At 41.8% G+C, this 20,240-nt stretch overlaps 1 protein-coding gene and 1 long non-coding RNA gene across 2 annotated transcripts; one reads left to right on the top strand and one right to left on the bottom strand.

The window, feature by feature from the left end:
- Nucleotides 1-230: 230 nt before the first annotated feature.
- LOC115383176 (uncharacterized) lies at nucleotides 231-11,819 on the bottom strand. Its single transcript, XR_003930648.1, has 2 exons — nucleotides 11,716-11,819; nucleotides 231-6,349 (listed from the first exon to the last, which is right to left on the bottom strand). It is a non-coding gene; the product is annotated as an uncharacterized LOC115383176 (long non-coding RNA).
- Nucleotides 1,357-18,098, top strand: LOC115383175 (dopamine beta-hydroxylase-like). The gene is given in 14 exon segments (XM_030085267.1): nucleotides 1,357-1,725; nucleotides 5,160-5,306; nucleotides 6,718-6,975; nucleotides 7,271-7,447; nucleotides 10,704-10,773; nucleotides 10,776-10,805; nucleotides 12,486-12,652; nucleotides 12,819-12,962; nucleotides 14,577-14,615; nucleotides 15,100-15,159; nucleotides 15,339-15,466; nucleotides 15,786-15,945; nucleotides 18,005-18,064; nucleotides 18,066-18,098. Coding segments are annotated over 14 exon segments (1,842 nt in total).
- The last annotated feature ends 2,142 nt before the right edge of the window (nucleotides 18,099-20,240 follow it).

Here is a 20,240-nt window from a genome sequence, read left to right as displayed (position 1 = left end):
TGTAAAGTGCTTCATGTAAACTTTAGTGCACCTAAAGAGGCGGTACAGACAAGTATTTGTGTTGAGTGGATGTGTGGATTTTCAACGAGCTATTTCCTGTCACTCTCGGCAAGTACGTGAGCGCCGGCCTGCCTCTCACCAAGCTGCGCGCCCTGACAGATTCTGACAGCTCTGACAGTGTTACCAGGTACAAACTGAGCATATAGTTCATTTATTTAAATGTCCTCTCTGAGTTGGGTGTGTTTCATCTCGTGTTTAGGCTGCAAACTGGTTAGTCAGATCTGTCAACCCTGACCTCTTGACACAGCACTTCCACACCTTCTGCACACACAGACACACACACACATACAGAAATTGAGGACAGGTTAAAGAACAGTGTTTTTACTCTTATACATCAATTGGTTCTCTGCATTTTAACAAAATGTAAACGCAGGAACAAACGCACACACACTGTCCCACAGGCATGTCACTAACCTTTAAAACCATGACCTTTTTGCTTTTGAAACCTATAATTGACAGTTTGATTAGGTCTTTGGCAGCCTTAGGCGAAGGCTTAAGGAAAGGGCCGAATGCATTAAAGCCTTGTTTATGTGGCTACAAAACCCCGCTGCCCTCCAAATCCTTTGGAATTAAATATCCCAAAAGTCATTTAAAAGGAGGTACAGTGAAGATTTCAATGTACATGGAAATGCATGAACCACACTCCCCAAAGCAGAAAAGACGGAGATGGAGCGACCAATAAAGTTTAGTTAGTCCAAACTGATTGTCATTGATAGTGTCCATGGTTGAATTTGGATCAATTAGGGTCTGGCAGATGTGCAGAATCATGGTTGACCCTAGGGCTTAAAGAATACAATCCAATTTTCTGCAATAAATGTAATACCATTAGCCCGGATAAAAACAGACAACTCACAAGGGAGGAGTCTCTTAAAAAGAAGAGAGGTGGATGAGACAGAGGGAGACAGAGCAGCATCCCAGAGGAAAGAGACAATACCCACCAGCGCTTCACAACAGATTACTTAACCACTGGAAAATCGGTGAGATTTAAAAGAAAGTCAGACTTCTGCAAAGATGAGAGCCTGAGAGAAGGAAGAACATGCAGAGGAAAGAATAAAGAATTTCCACCTGGTTTCTATAAAGGAGTCTACTGTGGCCTGAAAGTAAAGGAGACAAACAGAGGAACTGCAGCTTAAACAGAGTCACGGAAGCAAAAGTTGAACGGCGTTTTTGTGAAGAGAACAACAAACAAAACTCTGACTGGAGGAACTAAAGAAGACAAGAAAGGAGGAAGGTGAAAGCTCTGCTGAGAGAATCTGTCCCTCTCTGTACTGGAGCTGGCTGTGACCACCTTCAGCTATGAGGATCTTTAACAAGAACCTTCGCCTGCAGGACATCACCGTCATGTATTTCACCGCCCTGGCCGCTCTGATGGTCATCCTGGTGGCCTCGTACCACGCGCCCGGCAACCCGGTCGACCTGTCCAGCCTCAAACAGAAGCCCTCCAGCCCTCTTCCGTACCTCCCCATGCCTTTCCGCGTCCCCCTCGACCCCCGCGGGGAGCTCCAGTTGGCTTGGAACATCAGCTACGCCAACCAGGAGGTTTACATGGAGCTGACGGTGGCAGAGCTCCGGCACGGCGTCGTCCTGGGGATGTCTGACCGCGGAGAGCTGACCAACGCAGACCTGGTGGTGCTGTGGGACTCTGGAGACAGCAGCTACTTTGGGGTAAGAAAACCTGCAAAGTATGTCTGCTTTAATGTTTAAACTTTTAGAATTTAAAGGTAAAATTTCACAAAAGAGAAAGCTCACAAAGGTGGACTTCTTACTTTTTTTTTTTTTTTGCCAATTCATAAACACACAGGGTCTGGATTTCCCTCTTTCAGCTCTTTGGAGTGTGTGATTGGTGTTTTCGCTCCAGGAGTCAGCGGACGGTTTACCTCATGATATCATTATCAGCCTCTGCTAATTGGAAATCACTCAAACCGCACAAATAACTGAGGTTCCCCTGGGAATCATTAGCAGGCATTAGCATATCAAAGTTGAAGCCTGTGCTTATTAAGATGTTTACACTGCTGCTTTTTTTCTTTCTTTTTTTTTTTTTGCCTGAAACAAGGCTTTTGAAAATGAGAATTTTTGTTTTAAATTTGCTGATAACTACTTCTAAAAATATAAAGAAGTCTTTTTAACTTACCCTTTTTTAATTGAATATCTTATCGTATCTGTAGCATTATGGGAGCTTCTGTTGAACGCATTATTAAATCATGGGAGGAAAGCAGGGAGGGTAATAAAAACTGACTGCAGTGAAAACTCATTGCCTTTTTTAAAAAATTGCTCTTGAATTTTACTTTGTGTAACATCAGTAACACACACACAAAAAAAAACTATAGGATTGACTTTGGAAATAACTTGTTTAATAGAAAATGAATTTTAAAAAATGGTTCCTGTCTTGATAAGATCATCCGGTATTTATTATATAAAACAACTGCAAAAACCTTCAATTGGATGGATGGATGGATGGACCTTCAAAAAGTAAGAAATTCAAACTGAATTAAACATTTTGTCAGTTCCTTGCTTTTTTTCCTTGGCTTCTACTTTCAACTTGGGGAACAGTCAGGCAGTGCACTCAGCACCATTTTTATAACCACTCTTCGGAAATGAAAAGAACAAATACAATACGCCTTGAACAAAGGCAATTACTGTCACTCACAAACAGATAAAGGAGCTTTAGTTATACAACATACTGCGCAGATTCTCCATGCATTTCACATGATTTGTGTAATCCACCAATTCACGCATCAGTTCGATGGCGTGCTGGGAAAAAAAACCTTGGTTTTTCGATGTCTTGCCCAATGACACTACAGTACATTTGTACTACCTATGGCACAGCTCCTTGAACCGTGTACTTTTGAAGCAATATTTTTTTCCTTCTTCCACGAAACTCTCCATGCTCAGCATCCTGTGCTTTACCATAATAGCGTGTCACTCTTGTCAGATATTTCACTGTAAAACTCCTTTCCAACTCTATTTCTCAACTACTTTCATTTATTTTTGCAATCAGCAGGGAAAAATCACCCACAAAGGTCACTGCTGCGCAACAGTTATACCACCACACACACACTGCACACACGCACACCCACACACTGCAATAAATGCAAAGACAGAAGTGGAAAAATGAGTAAAAGTCAACTTAACCATCATCCTGCAGACTCACAGCCCAACATCACCAAATCAAGCTACAATGACTTCTAACAGATTTTTTTGTCTCTGGTCAAATCATCAAACATTAGTACACTCATCTTCATCATCATCTTCATCAATACACTGCATTAATGTGGTGATGTGTCCATTCCTTTATACAACCACAAATCTGCATCAGAGTAAATCAACAATAACTTATCTGAAACAACTAAAACTGATTAAAAATTAAAAGGTTTGACACAATAGTGGCTGAAGTGCTGCTGGTTTGGGAGTGTACAGTTTCTCTGTGTTTAACTGTGACAGGCTGGCTCAGGAGCAGAATATCAACAGGAATATTACTGAAGAATCTTTTAAAATATTTATTCATTTATTAAAACCAAAATTTTGTGTTTGTTCATGATTTTAATTTGCAGAGAAACTTTGAGATTTATTTTAATATGAAACATTGGAGCAGAACCACAAACGAATGATATTTAACTGAAAAAGACATCTTTTTTTGATGTACATTGCCTATTAATCATGTGCCGTTACACAGATTAAGCATAAAACTGTTTTGTAGCTGTCACTGTATTGATAAGAAGCTGCTTTCAATATTAATATGAAAATATAATTCTATTGTGATGAATTATTACAAACATTTAACCATGACAATTCACGTTTCTAAGTGTACTTCATGTAAATTTAACTAACTTACCAGCCAACAATGAAAAGCAGTTTCCATCTTTGCTCCACAGTTCTTTATTCTCCACGCAGTCAAACTTTAATGAGACGGATTAATCAAAGAAGTGGACAGTTGTTTTTGTGACACTTGTGATGCCTGAAGTTTGAGATTTCCTTTGTTCTGTTTTTTGAATCATGACATGTTTGTTTTATAATGAATAACTGTCAAAATACATGAAAAGACAAATGCCCCCCCCCCCCCCTTTTTTTTTAAGATTTCATAATGAAAATAAATTCTTTTTGACAACTGCTTTGGAAATGTCTCTGATTTCCATTTTAATAAGTCGTTTTAGTTTATGCTGACTGTTCACTGGTGATAATGTTTTTGGCTTCACTTCCTGTAGTTTGGAAGAATGAAATGTTGCACTGCAGCTCTCAACAATAACCTGCAACTCACATTTGTGTATTCTCCGGGTATTTGAACCAGCAACTCTTGTTTTGACTCGGACGAATGTGGCCTTCCATCCCTCATTCAATCATCCGCCGACCAACAGGCCCTGTAGGATCTCTGTTTTGGTTCAGATAAGAAGCGTCAGCGAGCCCTGGAAACACATGCTGTACTAACTCAGAGACGTCAAGATGCAGAGTTTTTTTTTCCACAAACGGGACGCCGCTCTGTATATCAGCCATCTGCAACACAGACTGCTTCTGTTCAGTCGTCGATCCGTAAAGGTCAAACACAGCCTGTAACTCGTAACTCACATAACACATATCGCCCACAATTCTTTTGGATTTTTTTTTTTTCTTTTTTGTATATTTTGTGTTCTCATTTCTTTTTTCATTTATTTTTGAATCGCTGCCTTCCATATCTTCACAGTTGCAGAACAGTTATATAAGAGGGACAGAGAGAGAGAGAGAGAGAGAGAGAGAGACAGAAATAAAGAGAGATCTTAGGTGCTATTCTGGACAGGTATGAATGTGAGAAACATGAAAGAAGACTGAGCAGTGGCGAAGCCTTCTGGCGCAGCATAAGAATATCTTGTACATTGGGTTGGGAAGGTTTCACAGCGTAAACTGCAGCTGCTTATTTCCAACTGTGTTGTTTTCCCATCTATTCACAGACGTAGGTGAGAATTACCGATAATAAATCCTAAGATACCTTACATCAAATATATCTGACATTTATTTAAATAATTTCTCCTCCTTGCTCTCCCACCCATGTTACTTTTTTTTTTTTTTTTTTTTACAATCAGTCATTTAAAAGTTTCCAAAAAGCTTTCACGGTGTACCTTCTCCCTCAGGATGCCTGGAGTGACAGTGACGGCCACGTATCGCTGGACAGCCAACAGGACTACGAGCTGATTGAAGCCAAGCAGAAAGCCGGGGGCTTCCACCTGCTGTTCAAGAGACCGTTCAGTACCTGCGATCCCAGAGACTACCTGATCGAGGTGTGAAAAATCCTTTTCTCATCTCAGAGTGTGAAGATGGAACAAAATTGTTTTGCGTAGCTTGGTAATACCAGCATTCAGGCTCTCCACCGCTGGCTCTATCTTCGAAGTGAACATGCTTTGACATGAACCGAGTGGTCCTTTCGAGGCGAAAGGTTTTGCTCTCGCTTCATTTCCAACTGATCAAGATGTTGACAACACTTCCTAAATAATCAGGGAATAAAGGATAGTTCAAACCTTTATTTGCTGTGTAAACTACGATTTCAACTAGGTAAACGAAAGCTCAAAAGTCTGTCTCTTTAGCTCAAGTCCTGAAGGCAGGATGTCCTGTTTCACTATTTGGAAAACATGTACAAACACGGCTGCACCAGCGTTGGACAGACGACCCCTCGGTGTCTCCACTTGACCTTTACAGCTTGTGTGGAATCAAAACGTGCTGCCCTTCATGTCACAGTGTGGCCTGAAGTCAGAATAATGTCTGTCAGTCCATAACTGGCCGGGATTGACGGGTAGCAGGTGGCGATCATAACGCGAGTGGACGGCAGGAAGAAGGGAGTTTGTGAGGGGAGGAGTGACCATGTCTGTGTGGGATTCGGGGGCGCATTCTGTCTTTTTCCTCTTATAAAAAGCAGCGCGGCAGCTTATTAAAGACACCTCAAGGTTTCATGGGCAAACAAAGTGCTCTGAAAGTTGGAATGATCAGCGCTGCTCCCTCTGAAGCACTTATTGCTATGATTATGGTTTCCATGGTGCTGCATTAGGTTTCTAAGTTGCAGGCACAAAACCAACACTCATCACTATGGCAACATAATAAAAAGTTATCTTTCTATTTGATTTTTAAGGCATTTCAGCCAAATAGCTTCTCGGGAGAAACAACTCGACCTCAACCAAGTGAGCTTAAGAGTGTAATGAGAAGATTACTGGATGAAGATGATTGTGAGAGAGTCTTCTGGCGACTTACTGGCTGTCTGTGCAGAGAGACTCTCATTGTGGGAGTTCAGCAGGTCATTCATCAAACCAGCAATGGAGCCTGCAGATGGTGCCTAAAAGAAGAGGCGAGAAGTCAGGAAAGATTCAATGCAAAGATCAAAAAAACACAGGGGTTGGCAACGGATGTGGTGGAGGAATGGATTAGTGACAGAACGATGGGATGGGTTTGAATCGCAAAGAAAGGAAGGCGATGAAAAGATGAATGAGGCTCTGGTTTGGTAGTGATGCAGGATGGAGAATAATGAATGAAGTAAGGGGAGTGTAAATGTGGAAAAGAGATGAATCGATGGCAAGATGTGCATGAATGGATGAAAACGCGTGGGTAAGGACGAAAGTGGGAAGAATGGGATAAATCAGGGCTGCAGAGGAGGGGTAACAAACACCTTTTTTTTTTTTTTTTTTTGATTTGTGTGTGATTTAGGAAGGAACCATCCACATCATCTACGGGTTCCTGAACCAACCGCTGGCCTCACTGGAGCAGCTCAACCTGTCCAAGATCCACACAGGAGTACAGCGAGTTCTGATGCTGCGTCCCGACACGCCATCGCCTTCTCTGCCTCCAGATGTGCAGACGCTAGACGTCGTCTCACCAAATGTCGTTATACCAAACCAGGAAACCACCTACTGGTGCTTCATCCACAAGCTGCCTGAAAACATGCCCAAGAACCACATTGTTATGGTATGAAAGCCTCTTTAAAGCAAAATGCTTTTATAGGGTCTATTTACACATAACAGAGTGGGTGGTTTCAGATGGAGACTGTGCACGGAGAGCATTTATTGCTCTTTATTTACCAGCTAGGGCCAAACAAAGCATCAGCTCGCTTAGTCATGGCTACACTGAAGAAACACATCACAAGTGTCAACAGCAGGACATTTTTTTCTTTGACACGCATGCCTCAGGTGGCAGGGCTGCCTAACATAAATAGTGACGGATAAAACATCTCCTGTGCTCTTCCCCTCTCTGCCTGTGTCAGTATGAGTCAGTGATAACGCCAGGTAACGAGGCCATCGTGCATCACATCGAGGTTTTCGAATAGCGCCCGGATATTCGCGACGTCCCCCAGTACAGCGGCTCCTGTGAAGACAAGATGAAGCCGGGCAAGCTCAACTACTGCCGCCACGTGCTCGCCGCTTGGGCGATGGGAGCCGAGGTATAATGAGAAACACACACGCCGTCACTTCTGACAATTATTCTGACATAGCGCGAAGTTTTCTGAATATTTAGGTCCCTGACCTACCTCTCAACTCTGCAGAAAACTCTCATCCGGAATGGCTCGAGTTCTGAAATGCACGAAAGATTGAGCACAGAGACTGACTTTGGGCCAGTTATTGTGACTATTACGAGAAGTAAACAAAAACTCCCACGTGAGGAATGCACATGCCTGAAACTGCAGACATAAAAGAGAGTAAAGATGATCCCACACACAGCACATGTCTAATAAGGAGTGTGGAGACAGTCTGCATGTGGGAAGCACTCTAAAACACATTAACTTGCCATCCTGGAAGCACAAATACACAAATGAAAACCACATTTCCATATTATTATTAGCTACCATGAAGGACCTTCATGTTCTTTAACAAAATAAACAAATCTTTGGTGTTTTACAACTTGAGGAAATTACACTTCACAAGTGATCACTGCATTCAACTTTACAGCTGGTGGGAAGCAAATATTAGCTTTTTTACAACAGATTCTGTCATGTTAGAACAAGAGTTCTTCCAGTCATCAGGGGCCAGAGGAGTAGTCGGCAGATGGAAAACCTCAGCTATGAACAACAAACATGACACTAATCGCTTCTTGCAATAGTTACATGACCACTGATTCCTTCTGTTAATTATTTGAGGTTAATTAAACAAAAATATTTGAAACTGCAGATTCAAAATATAGCAGCACTCAAGCTGAAGCCAGGCTCAATTTGAAGTTAAAGAAATTTACATCACACTGAGGGTTTACAAAAGTCTGCAAAGTGTCCAGAAAGGCAAGATTGATATCTTTTTTGGAAACATTTCTTTTTGGCAGAAAAGAAAATGTTGAGTATGTTTTAACACTTTGGCTCTAACACTGTAAAATCCCAATAAAAGTATCAGATTCAATGCTCTAATTCAAATATTTGCTCTAAATATGGATACACATATATATTAGCTGCCTGTTCGATTCCTTTGGATCTGCTTTGAGTTTGCTGGTATTCCAGCTTTACCTCCTGCTGCTTCCGAGGAACCATCGCTGCAGTCACTCAGTGCAAAAGCATGTGCCTGAAAATGTCCCTGCTTCCTTTTATTAAACAAGTCTACCCACTGTTGTCAGTCATTTGTGAGACAAATGCCGCGCCACGCCGAGGAACAACAGCCACCAACCAGCCGGCGGAGAGCGTGCGAGTAAGCCGGCAGCCTGCTAGCCACATAAAGCAAAAAGGACAGGGAACGGTGCGGCTGTCACCATATTTCTCTGCACTACTCCCCACTGTATCACAGCCAGCCTGGCCCCTCTCCGATTGGATTATCTGCCAGCCTAACAAAAACAAGCAGGATGCCTTCTGTGAGCTGCGAGCTGTGAAGACAAGATTAGGTGGGAAATATTCAGGCCTCTTTCATCACCTCTTAATAGTGTTGTTTCTTTCTCTTCGGCACCACGTTTGAAGAGAAACGTGGACGCGCAAAAAAAAAAAAAAAAAAAAAACACGAGGCGAGCAGAGTGAAGGAAGTTGGGAGAGGAGTGAAAGGATAATGCATGACACTGTCAGGATGCGAAGAGAGGACAGCGCTGGGAAATGAGGGGTGTGTGTGTGTGTGTGTGTGTGTGTGTCCTTTGGTGTGTCTGGGGATTTTACTGTTGCGACATGAAAATAAGAACAGATAAAACAAGTATTTCTTTCATTGAAAAACCATGTATCAACAGGCGTGCTTTTAGATGAGGTTCTCTTGAGAATAAGGAAAGGTAGTGACAATAAATTCAGATTAAATTAAAAAAAAAAAAAAAAAATCCTGGGTAATAGTGCCTGCAGGTTTGGCGATCATGCATCTTGCACTGCAATGAGTCAAAGATATTTTTCTTTTGGGCTACAAAAAAGCAAGACTGTTCTCATCTTCTCAGGGGAAACATCCATGTGAGAGTACAACCTTTGTCTGTGTAGAAATAATCAATATGTGGTTGTGAGCCAACTCATGGAGCCACATGAGACCTCAGACACATTTTGAAGGCTCTAAAAGGAACTGCTGATGCAATCTGTGAGCTGATGCTCAGTTTTCTGCAAAATAATCAATTTGTCGCAGCTATGAATTTCAGATTCACTGCTTCACATATTTGGGAGCGTCTGTTTATCTTCAGGAGAAATCATAATCTTTCAAATGTAGGCAGTAAGTGGGATAAGCTTGATGTGTGTAAATGACTCCTTAGAAATGAGACTTTTCCAAGAGGATGATGGGTAGACTTTTGCCTAACAGCAAGAACATCCTTGATTTGAGTCCAGACTTAGTGGGTTTTATTGTGCGGCGATCATATTTTCCCGCTGTGCATGTTGGGGTTTTTCCCTGCTGCTCCTCCCACAGCGAGAAAACATTCATAAGAAGTTAAGTGGTGGCTCTGATTTGACTGGAGGTCTGAATGTGAATCTTTGCAGTTGTGATTTGTGAGGCAGTTTATGACGCTGGACTGAAATTTGAAGACATCCTATAAAATCATCCAATGAAATCAAACAGCTGTCAAGTGTCCAAAAATGGCAAAAAGACATGCATTTCTTTAATCATTTCTTTTGACAGGAAAGCTAATGTGTAACAATCCCGTTGAAGGATGGTCTGACACTTTAACTGTTTTAGGATTTGTTGACAATCCCAAAAGCAAAGTCAGAGCCGGCTGCAAAACACAAAAGCACCGTATATAACTCCTCAATATACACCTTCAGTAGCTCACAGTAATATCTGGGAACGTCAACAGCCTTAAACTGGCTAAAGCTAAAAGAGAACAAGACCCTAAAAGAGCATATAAAATTAAATTGGCCATAAAACAAACTATAAACTGATTTGAACTTGCAGCATGTCTTGTGCCTTATCGGAGTGTTGCTAATTAATTTTACCTGTTTCCCCGTTATTCTTCAATTAAAGGCCATAAGACATGAATAAAAGCACTTCCCAATAAAACAGGAATTAAATTCGAAATTGTCTTAAAAGCACTAAAAAGCAAGAATAACAACAACGAAAGTTAACACGTTTTGAAAGGGTGAAAGTATTAGTTATTTACAAAATATTCTTTTTCCTGACTTCCTCTAGGAATATATTAGGTACGGGTGATCCAACACTGTAAAAACCCACTTCAACTGTTTCATTTACATGTAGATGTTTCCTTCGCTGAACTGTTGCTACCATTTCTGATATGTGTGAGAAGAAATAATCCATGCATGCTGGTGTTTGCAGGCTTTTTACTATCCTCCCGACGCTGGCCTGGCCATGGGAGGACCCGGTTCTTCAAGGTTTCTTCGCCTGGAGTGCATTACCATAACCCTCTCCTTATATCTGGTACATTCAGGCTTGAGCCCGACGTTTACCCAGACACTCTGTCTCTGTCTCTTTCGCTTTCTTACGCACACACGAGCAGCGTGGTTCTCCATATCTCTCCCCCTCGGAGCCCCGGGCTTATCTTAAACTGAGCGATTCATTTAAAATGATACAGTTCCAACTTTTGATCTCGCTTTTACAAGTCAGTACATGCTTCGCCTTCCTTCTCCTGATCTGACCTTACAATACACACACGTCTCAGTTACAGCTTGTCTCCATTTTGATCTCTTTTTTAAGATGTTGATTTGGCCTCCAAGTAGTTTCATGTACTCTTGTTGCCTTCTGTCAGAAAACTAACCATTCAGAGACCTAAAAATTGAGTGAAGTGAAAAGTTATGATAGAGGTCGAAATGTGAAGTTTAATATAAACCAAAATGTTTTGCTTCTTGAGACACCAGGTCCGGTTATTTGCGTGACTTCCACTTTTCTTTGGCCTGAGAATTGGCAGCACTGCCTTACACTTGGATTGAAGAATACATTTATTTAATGTGCTTTTTTCTGGTCTGCTGGAGAAGCGGCTTTAATCACTGAGAGAGGGAGAGAGATTCTACACATCCCCCTTCGCCTTGATGAAAATAATTCAGCAGAAGAGGGGATATGACAACTGGAAGGGGCAGGGTTAGATCCCACCCCATCTCCACAGGCAAGCTGCACCCTGATGATGTCCTTTTGGCCACACTGGCCTCTTATTTTATTTGTATTACTCTATAATTTGCTACAATGTGGCCTTTAGCATGGAAGTCAATCTTAGGGTTCATGGTTAATTGCAAGAATTCCAACTATTCTGTGCAGAAAGTTCACTACATGGCGGTCAAACCAAACCCTGAGCTTATAAATTAAATAAAGTCACAATAAATATCTCAGGCCTTACCAGCTTCATCCATAAAACATCCAGATGCAGCAGGGCGTCTTCGCAGGCGTCCATGCGCCGAGGCAAACAGTTTGGCAGCTCCTCTCGCCAGCAGCGTGCCACACCTGCACACTGATCCTCCCAGTGAGGCTCCACCTGCACACCAGGTGACACACCGACCATGCTCAGCCTGCTAGTGCCCTCTTGTGCCTTCCTCCAGTCCAGTGACTGGCACCACTCTGAGAAATTTTAGAAAGAACAAAGGAAGGCCAATGCATTTGAAAAAAAAACCTCAACAGTTATGCAACTGGAAATTCGCTGGCTTGAATCCCTCTGCCGCTAGGGCACCACTGTGGGTTGAATCAAACATCAAAAGTCCCCGGAGGAAAGCAGCCATGAGCGATCACCGCTGAGCATCTTGAGTGTAATAGCACTGTTTTTTCACCAGTAATACCATTTCTTATTATTGTTGTTCACTGTTATCGTTTCTATACTACGAAAGATTGGGAATGCATTGCCATGTGCGCCGACCAGATGGACGGATTACACGTTCATCAAACCTGTGAAAAAAAAAAAATATCCAGTGCTGTTATAAACCTCACACCTATATTTTTCCCATCATTCCCCCTGCTTGCTCTAGGTGACAAGTAATACATATAATAAATGAATAATTCCTTCATTTATCTATATTTCATAGTGTGGCAGAGTGCTCAGTGAATTTGGCTATTGCACAGTGAGTAGTAAACCTACCGAATGCTCAATACATCAATGATTCAGTATTTTTCACACAGGCCGGCGCGACTCATCTGGGATACGACTGCACTACACGCCCAGTCTGAGGCGATACGACGCCGGGATCATGGAGCTGGGCCTTGTTTATACTCCTATAATGGCTATTCCACCCAAGCAACAGACCTTCTACCTGAGTGGATACTGCACAGCCAAGTGTACCCAGACTGTATGTGGAGAGAGAGAAAAAAAAACATATTGACTGCACTATTTATGGTTGAAATGTTAATAACACAAGGTCAATATTCCAGCTGACATGCCTCTGTCCCTGTAGACCTCTTAGTTGGAGCCTGACCTGAAGGTTTGTTTCTCTGTCTGACTATTTGTGTATCCAGGCTCTGCCTCCAGGAGGAATCTATATATTTGCGTCCCAGCTGCACACCCACCTGGCTGGCCGCGGGGTGAGGACAGTTTTGGTGCGGTCAGACAGGGAGGTGGAGGTGGTACAGGAAGACCAGCACTTCAGCACACATTATCAGGTGAGAGAGAGGCTCAGCTTATACTCTGAGGAACTCCACTTTATAAGATGCATCTTAAATTAGACTGCCTAAAAGTGAGTTTTACCTCATTTCTGCTTGAGCCGGTTCCTTCTGGGACTAAGATCCTTTATATATCTGTGAAACTCTAAGTGTTTACACTCGCTGTCTTTAAATTTTGTCTCATGAGAGGCGGTCTTTAATCTTGTGACACCTAGAAACACAAAGAAAGCTGGGATTATGTCGTGTGTTCAACGGTAAAAGCATAAGGTGGGCAGAAAGCCAGCGGTATCACAGTTCAGTTCCTTAAAGTGTATAGAATAAGGAATCTATCATTTCTATAGAGAAGAAAACTGCAGGGTTAGTGTGATCTTCACAGTTGACACACTGAAGGTAGTTTTAATAGGAATCAAACTGGAATATTCTTTGTTTAGTTTTAAGACAACAGTGGAAGTCTGAGATGCAGAAAGTGTGTTTTAGTGCAAATTTATTGTTTCTTGCACGATGTTCTCACGGGGTTTCTAAATCTCAAGAAATAGCATTAAAAAAAATGTGTGCATACTAATATTGCTCTTACTTCCCGGGAGCTTATACATCTCTGAAAGAAGCTTATTTTCACATGATTAGCGTCACCCTTTCTTTAACACAGCTTTGAGACATTAAACACAACCGGGTCTAATCAACAGGAGTTCTAGGTGCATTATTTTAGAGAACAGAGAACAGTGTTTGTTAGGGTGAAATAATTGTTCCTCGCAAGATTTTATAAATGGATTGGCTCACATGCACATCACTGTGAATTACCAGGTGGCAACACAACACAGACGGTGAGTTTGGTAACAAAGGAGTCAGGCGCTCTCCAGAACTTTCAAGGTCTTTTATGATGCACGGTCCTGAGTTGTTCCACGAATTTTGAGCTCATCAAACACACAGAACACAGAAGTCTCCGAGCCTCACAGAGCGCCACACACTCAAAAACGTATTGACTGTCAGCTCGACATCGAAACTGACAAACTACAGCATTAACGTTGTTGAGAGACAGCAGTCGACATCTGTTGTGCCTAATTTATGCTCAATAACCTGAGGCAAGCGGTCTGACACACACACACACACACACACACACACACACACACGGGGAGCAGGACATCTGCTGACTGTCTGATAAAATCTCCAGCTGCTGTTTATATGCGGGCTAATCTGAGTGTACCTGAGTTGTGTTGCTTTCAAACCCTGCAGACTCATTAGGTCTATGAAGTCTTTATCAAAAACACAAACCTAATGGACCCTTTGATGCACAAAGGCAGTGAATATAAAACTCAGAGGTAAAAGATAAAAAGCAACCGCCGCTTATCTTGGTGCACTTGAAATAAATGCACTGTGTGTATCCAATTACTGCACAAATCCAGATAATAGAGAAATGACATTGTGAAACGGAACAGGACATTCTTTTATGAAAACCTCAAAGAAAAAACTCTTCAGTTCAAATAACTGAATTACTAACTTTTTCATCTCAACATGTATTTTTCTTGTGAAACAAGAACATAAATACCTCATATATACATGCCTCCTGCATCACTTATATTACTTTAATGTGCTGTGTTTATCTTCTTTTTTTAACAGACAATCCGAGTCTTGAGGAAAATGGTGAATGTTCTACCTGTAAGTACAAAATGATGGCATTGGCTGCAACATGTAATACCAAAAGCAAGGTCTGCAATTTGCTTTAGATCTCCACTGTGATGATTGCAACAGTCAGACGAGAAATGAGAATGAGGTTTACGATTCTGCAAGCTCAGCTGAGAAGGCTACGTCTGAATGGTGGTGCCCCAGATGCATTTTCACGTCTTCTCTCTGCAGTTAAAGTATTGAATCGGCATGCTTCACCGCAGCGTTGGGTGTTTAAACAAAGGGGAAATAGGGACAGGCTGCAAAAATCAGTGCTGCTGTGATAGAAAATTCCTGGGGGACAGGCCCGACAACAGCAGCTGAGCTCCACAAAGCAACGTTCTTGTTAGCAGCAAACTGGCCACTGGCTCTCTTACGTAATTATTTCTCTTTCAGTAACCTTATTGTCCGTGCTCTTTGCTAAATGGTGGACTGCTGGCGTTTTGTTTTGGGTTTTTTTTTCTTCTCAATCCTGCAGGGTGACGTCCTGATAACAAAGTGTACTTTTAACACAGAAGATAGGAGCAAGCCTACAGTGGTGAGCAGATTACTGTCATCAAACTTCACTTTGATCGCCTCTCAATAACCTTGAATGAAACTTTAATCTTAATCCTTCAAGCTCACCACACTTCTTTCGTCCTTTGATATCTGCAATTGATTTTCGTATTACATTTTTAAAATTCTCTCTCATCTCTGCTCGTTGGTCTTCTACCTCAGGGAGGCTTTGGCATCATGGAGGAAATGTGTGTTAACTACATTCACTATTACCCCCGTACTCAGCTGGAGCTGTGCAAGAGCCACGTTGATCCTGGATATCTGCAGAAGTACTTTAACTTCATTAACAGGTGAAGCATGCACGAGCCTTCTCGCCCCCCACAAGTCATTACCTCGCTCCTCTCCTCCTTTCGCCCTCTTCCCCATTTAGCATCTGCTTCTCCATCTCCGTGTGACTAAGGCAGTTTTTCAGCATCTCTCTCCTCCTCCTCCTCCTCCTCCTCCTCCTCCTCACTCTGTCCTTCAGACCCTCTGGGACCTCAGTGGTGATTGCTTTTGTTTAAGCTTGAAGAGCCTCGTCGTTTCAAAGTGAAACTCTGTTCTAACAGATTTTTTTTTTTTCCAATCTCCTCCTCCTCCTCCTCTCTCTCCTCTCCCTCCTTCCTCCAGGTTTCATGGAAATGACCAGTGTGTGTGTGGCGAGGTTGACGTGACAGAGCAATACTCTCAGCTACAGTGGGATCCATTCACCGGAGAGGTGCTGGACTCCCTTTATAACACGGCTCCCATCTCAATGCACTGCAATCAGTCGACTGCACGTCTCTTTCCTGTAAGTTGCTGTAGTCTCACACACACACACACACACACACACACACACACACACACACACACACACACACACACACCACACATACCTATATATACAGTAGTCGACCAAGCCACCAATTAAACCCGTTCAAAGGGAGACATGAGTCGGACCAGCGAGTCAGACCGGCTGAACAGACAGCTTGTTAACTTGCAATATAAACACAGACACGTCATGTTTGGATCAGAGTGAATAAATCAATTACAAACTGCACAGAGGCCTTGATCAAGCTTTTCTCTCAGAAAATACGACTTTCGCTGGTGCACAGCGTCAGCTGTGTGCAAGTGCAAATCAAATTCAGAAACATAAAACAGAGTTCAGTGTTTTAGTGAATGCATAATGAGCGCAGCTATGGAGAGTGCTGGATAATAAGCACCCAGCACTGCAATAAATATTCACTTACTTTTCATCCATTCATCCATGATCCACACGCGTTTCGTCCAGTTCAGGGTCACGAGGTGCTGGAGCCCATCTCATGTGCAAGGGCAGGGTGCGCCACATATTCCAACCTGCAGTTAAATTGGATGCATGTTTTGTGGATGTTGGAATAAATTTGCATCCAGTAATGCAGCTGTAATCAATTACATTCGGAAGTCCTGCATACAACACAACCCCGGTCTTAGTATGAACAGCAAAATGTGGTTATGTGATCAAAGTATCAAATGAAAACAGATTTTGTATTTTTTAAGCCTGATATTAACATTGTATCATTTCTGAATTTGAAAACAGAAGCTGCCAAATAAAAAAAGTAGACTATAAAGTCACTGTAGGTTTTTGTCAGGTGGGATGAAAAATGTATCAAACGGAAATTCTTTTGATAACTACAAGTACTACAAGTGTAGCAAAGCACAGTCCGTGATTAAATGTAAGAAGGTTGCATCTCCTTTGAAAAAAACATTTTATCTTTTCTAGTCTCAAGTTTTCATCTTTAATTATGTTTATGAAAATACCTGAATTCTCACTTGCTTTACTTTGTGTAACTATGAGGAGAGGATTCTACCATCCATTTTGATTTCTGGGCTGCACAGCTGTGCAGAGGTTTGCACTTTTACCTCACTGTGAGAAGATTCCAGTCTGAGTCTGGGTTCGGCGTCCTTCCAGAAAGCATTTTGCACATTTTCTCTTTGTGCGTCTAAGTGACCGACTAACCGGTCATTCACAATGTGCTTTTATGGATGTTAAAATCAACCCACAGTAGCTCATCATTTATTAATAAAACGATGTGGATCCACTAATGATCGCATTAAGGAAAGCCATATATTTTCAATATGATTTTTCTGGGGGAACACCGATGAGCCAAAAACCAAAAAAAAAAAAAAAAACCTTCCCCTCATTCAGCACTGTGTTTATCTCCTCGCAGTTTTTTTTTTTTTTTTCCTTTGAGCTGCCAGCACTCTGTATAAAAAGCATGGATGCTGTTTGGCACATTGCAGGGGGATGATGAGCACTGCAGCAATTGCTGGCAGAAGCTTGTGCAATAAATCTGAGTTTTATGAAGCAAATGATGGGATTCAACATGAGGCGAACATGTGCGGCTGAACAAAGTGACTGGGAGCCTGAGGTAAACAGCTGAAGAGCCTCACCGCAGGCCACAACTCTCAACTCTACACACACGAGTAAGACGTTTCTCAGTGCATCGTGGTGCAACAGCGTAAACTTGTGTCAACAGTTTCAGCACAATAGGCATTCCTCAACTTGCAGGAAATGAGGTGCATCAGCTTGTGCTCGGCTCACACGGTGCTGCTTGCTGGTTTCCTTATTTTGAGTCTCAGACAAGGAACTAGACTAACCACCACCGAGCACAAACCTTTCTCCACTCTCGAAAGCCGTACCCCGCAAGTCCGAAACACACACAAAGAAAAGCAGTTGAGCGTTCCATTTAGGAGCGACACCACTGCGCAGCGACAATCGTTGCCAGTGCTTCAGTAAAAGCCAGTGGCTGAAGGCAGATGGTCATTTTGAGGAGTTTTTGGGCCACAATGACGCTCCAGATGTGAGGAGTGTAATTTATCTGTTTCCACAGGGCGAGTGGGACAAGCAGCCTCTCCCGGCGGTCACCTCTGTCCTGGAAAAACCTCGCTACCCCCTGCGAGGGAGGCACAACTCCCCCCAGCTGATCTCCTCCCACCAGAGTCGGAGCCCCAGTGAGGATTTTTAACCATTTATTTCAAACACTCGGTGGTGTTCTCTATTCGATGTGATGATATCTTAACAAACCGCTGTCTGTGCTGTATTTCTAACTTTACTGAGATCTAATGGGTGATAGTTATGATCCAACCAAACCTTTTGTTTCTGTGTTAACTGGTTAAATTCTAGCATTATGCAGAGGTGGCAATCAGCAGCAACTGTACTTCAGAAGAGTTTTTAGATATTTGTACTTGAGTATTTTTGACGCTGTTCTTGTACTCCGTACATGCTTGTGTTCAGTTCTACAATATCAATTCAGAGTTGCATTGAAAGGATCAAAGCATCTGATAATCAACTTTCATCAACAACGGTTTCTAAATTTAGAAAATAGTGTTATCTCTAACTCAAAACTACGATCAATGAGCTGTGTTATTTCTGATGATTAAGTTGTTCTGTTTAGGTAATTCTGTGTATTGTCTGTGCAGATGTTCGCACATGTGTGTTTAAATTGACCCCATCAACCCCAAACAGTACTTTGGAGGGTGATACTGCCATCCTTTGTTGTTTTTTTTTTTTAACCTTTTACTCAAGTGAAGCTGTAGCGTCAGTACTTTTATTAGAATTTGTTTCTTAAAAATATCTGTACTTCTACTGGGGTAAACAGCGTGAGTACTTCTGCCACTGATGGCATTGTGTGCTTTGATGATTATCTTCAGGCTGTGAAAGAAGTGTCTAATTAATCTAATTTACAACAAGATGTTTTACTCCAGTCTGCTGTATAGCGCCATTTCTCCAGGGTCAGATAATCCAGTGTGACATGCTCTGTTTTTATAAGGCTGAAATCATCTGAAATGCATTCAGAAATCATGTAAATGTGGAAAATATCAAGTTGAATTTTGTGTGACCTCCTGAAATAAAAAAAACAAACAAACCATAACTTATCTCCTTAAATCAGAGAAAGTGACTTTCTTTACTGGAACACCTCTGTAGCATTAAATGAATACAAAAACTGCACATACATCATTGAAAAATATCTGTAATTTGTCATTATTACTTGCTCCAGTGTTGCCTTGAGTTTTCATGTTGAATAATAAAGGTTAAAAAGCCATGGCCGGTCAAATATAAATTTATTGATACACAAATTGCCTTTGACAGGAAAAATCAGTATGCATGAACATTTACTTGACAGGCCATTACATCCTTTCCACAGTTTCTTTAGACCTGTCAGAGTAACGGTCCGAACACACACTGCTGCACAAAACAGCTTTGCACTAAGAAATCAAATTTGTTATGCTCAAGAATTAATGTCAGAAGTTTTTTTTTTTAGCAATATTTCCATCACATAACAGTAGAAAGGAAATTCTATAAACTCTTGTATTAAAAATGATGGCTCCATACATACTGAGGAGGAGGACCTATAGTGTTTCATCACACAGTTTCACATTTCCCATATAAATCTTTGTTATTAAGCCGAGCCACTCCTGAGAACGACCGTTCCAGTGATGAATGGCCTCCTGGGCAGAATCAATGAATCATTCCACATTAGTAAACATTTTGTGCTGAACGTGCAGCAACAAACATCTGAGAGGCAAGTGGGAGTCACGTACGAGCTGCAGCTTCGGCTGCCAGTTCACAGAGTGTGAGTGACGACTGTAGGTTTTTCCTCCGGTCTGAAGTGAAATTACCATAAATTAGTGTAAACAAAGAGAGCGCTGCACAGAATTCTGCATAGATTCAGTTAGAAATTTCATAATTTCATGTAATTACTACACTTAACAGCAAATGCAGTTTTCAAGTAGTTTTTTTTTTTATCTAAACTTCTTATGTATTGTCATTAGAGAAGACAATGTGAATGAAATAAGAGACAATTTTCCGATAGAAACCTGTAAATTTCTTGCTTCACTCGCTACCATAAGATGGTATTTGTTCTTTTTTTTTTTTTTTTTTAATATGAACTGATGAGGCTAAGATGGATTTCAACGCTCGTGGCTTCACAGCGCAGGTCACCTGTGCAGAAACAAAAAAAGCGACGACGCTCCTCAAGCTGCTGGAAGAGCAGACTGCACAAAGTGTTGATTATGATTTGTGGCATGAGCGCTCCTGCCGGTACTTAAAAAAATATGGTTAGCCAC

Source organism: Salarias fasciatus, assembly GCF_902148845.1.
Source record: "Salarias fasciatus chromosome 7 unlocalized genomic scaffold, fSalaFa1.1 super_scaffold_4, whole genome shotgun sequence".
In the NCBI taxonomy this organism is placed as follows: Eukaryota; Metazoa; Chordata; class Actinopteri; order Blenniiformes; family Blenniidae; genus Salarias; species Salarias fasciatus.
The sequence above is the reverse complement of the archived record's forward strand: the minus strand, read 5'-3'. Positions and strand labels throughout refer to the sequence as shown.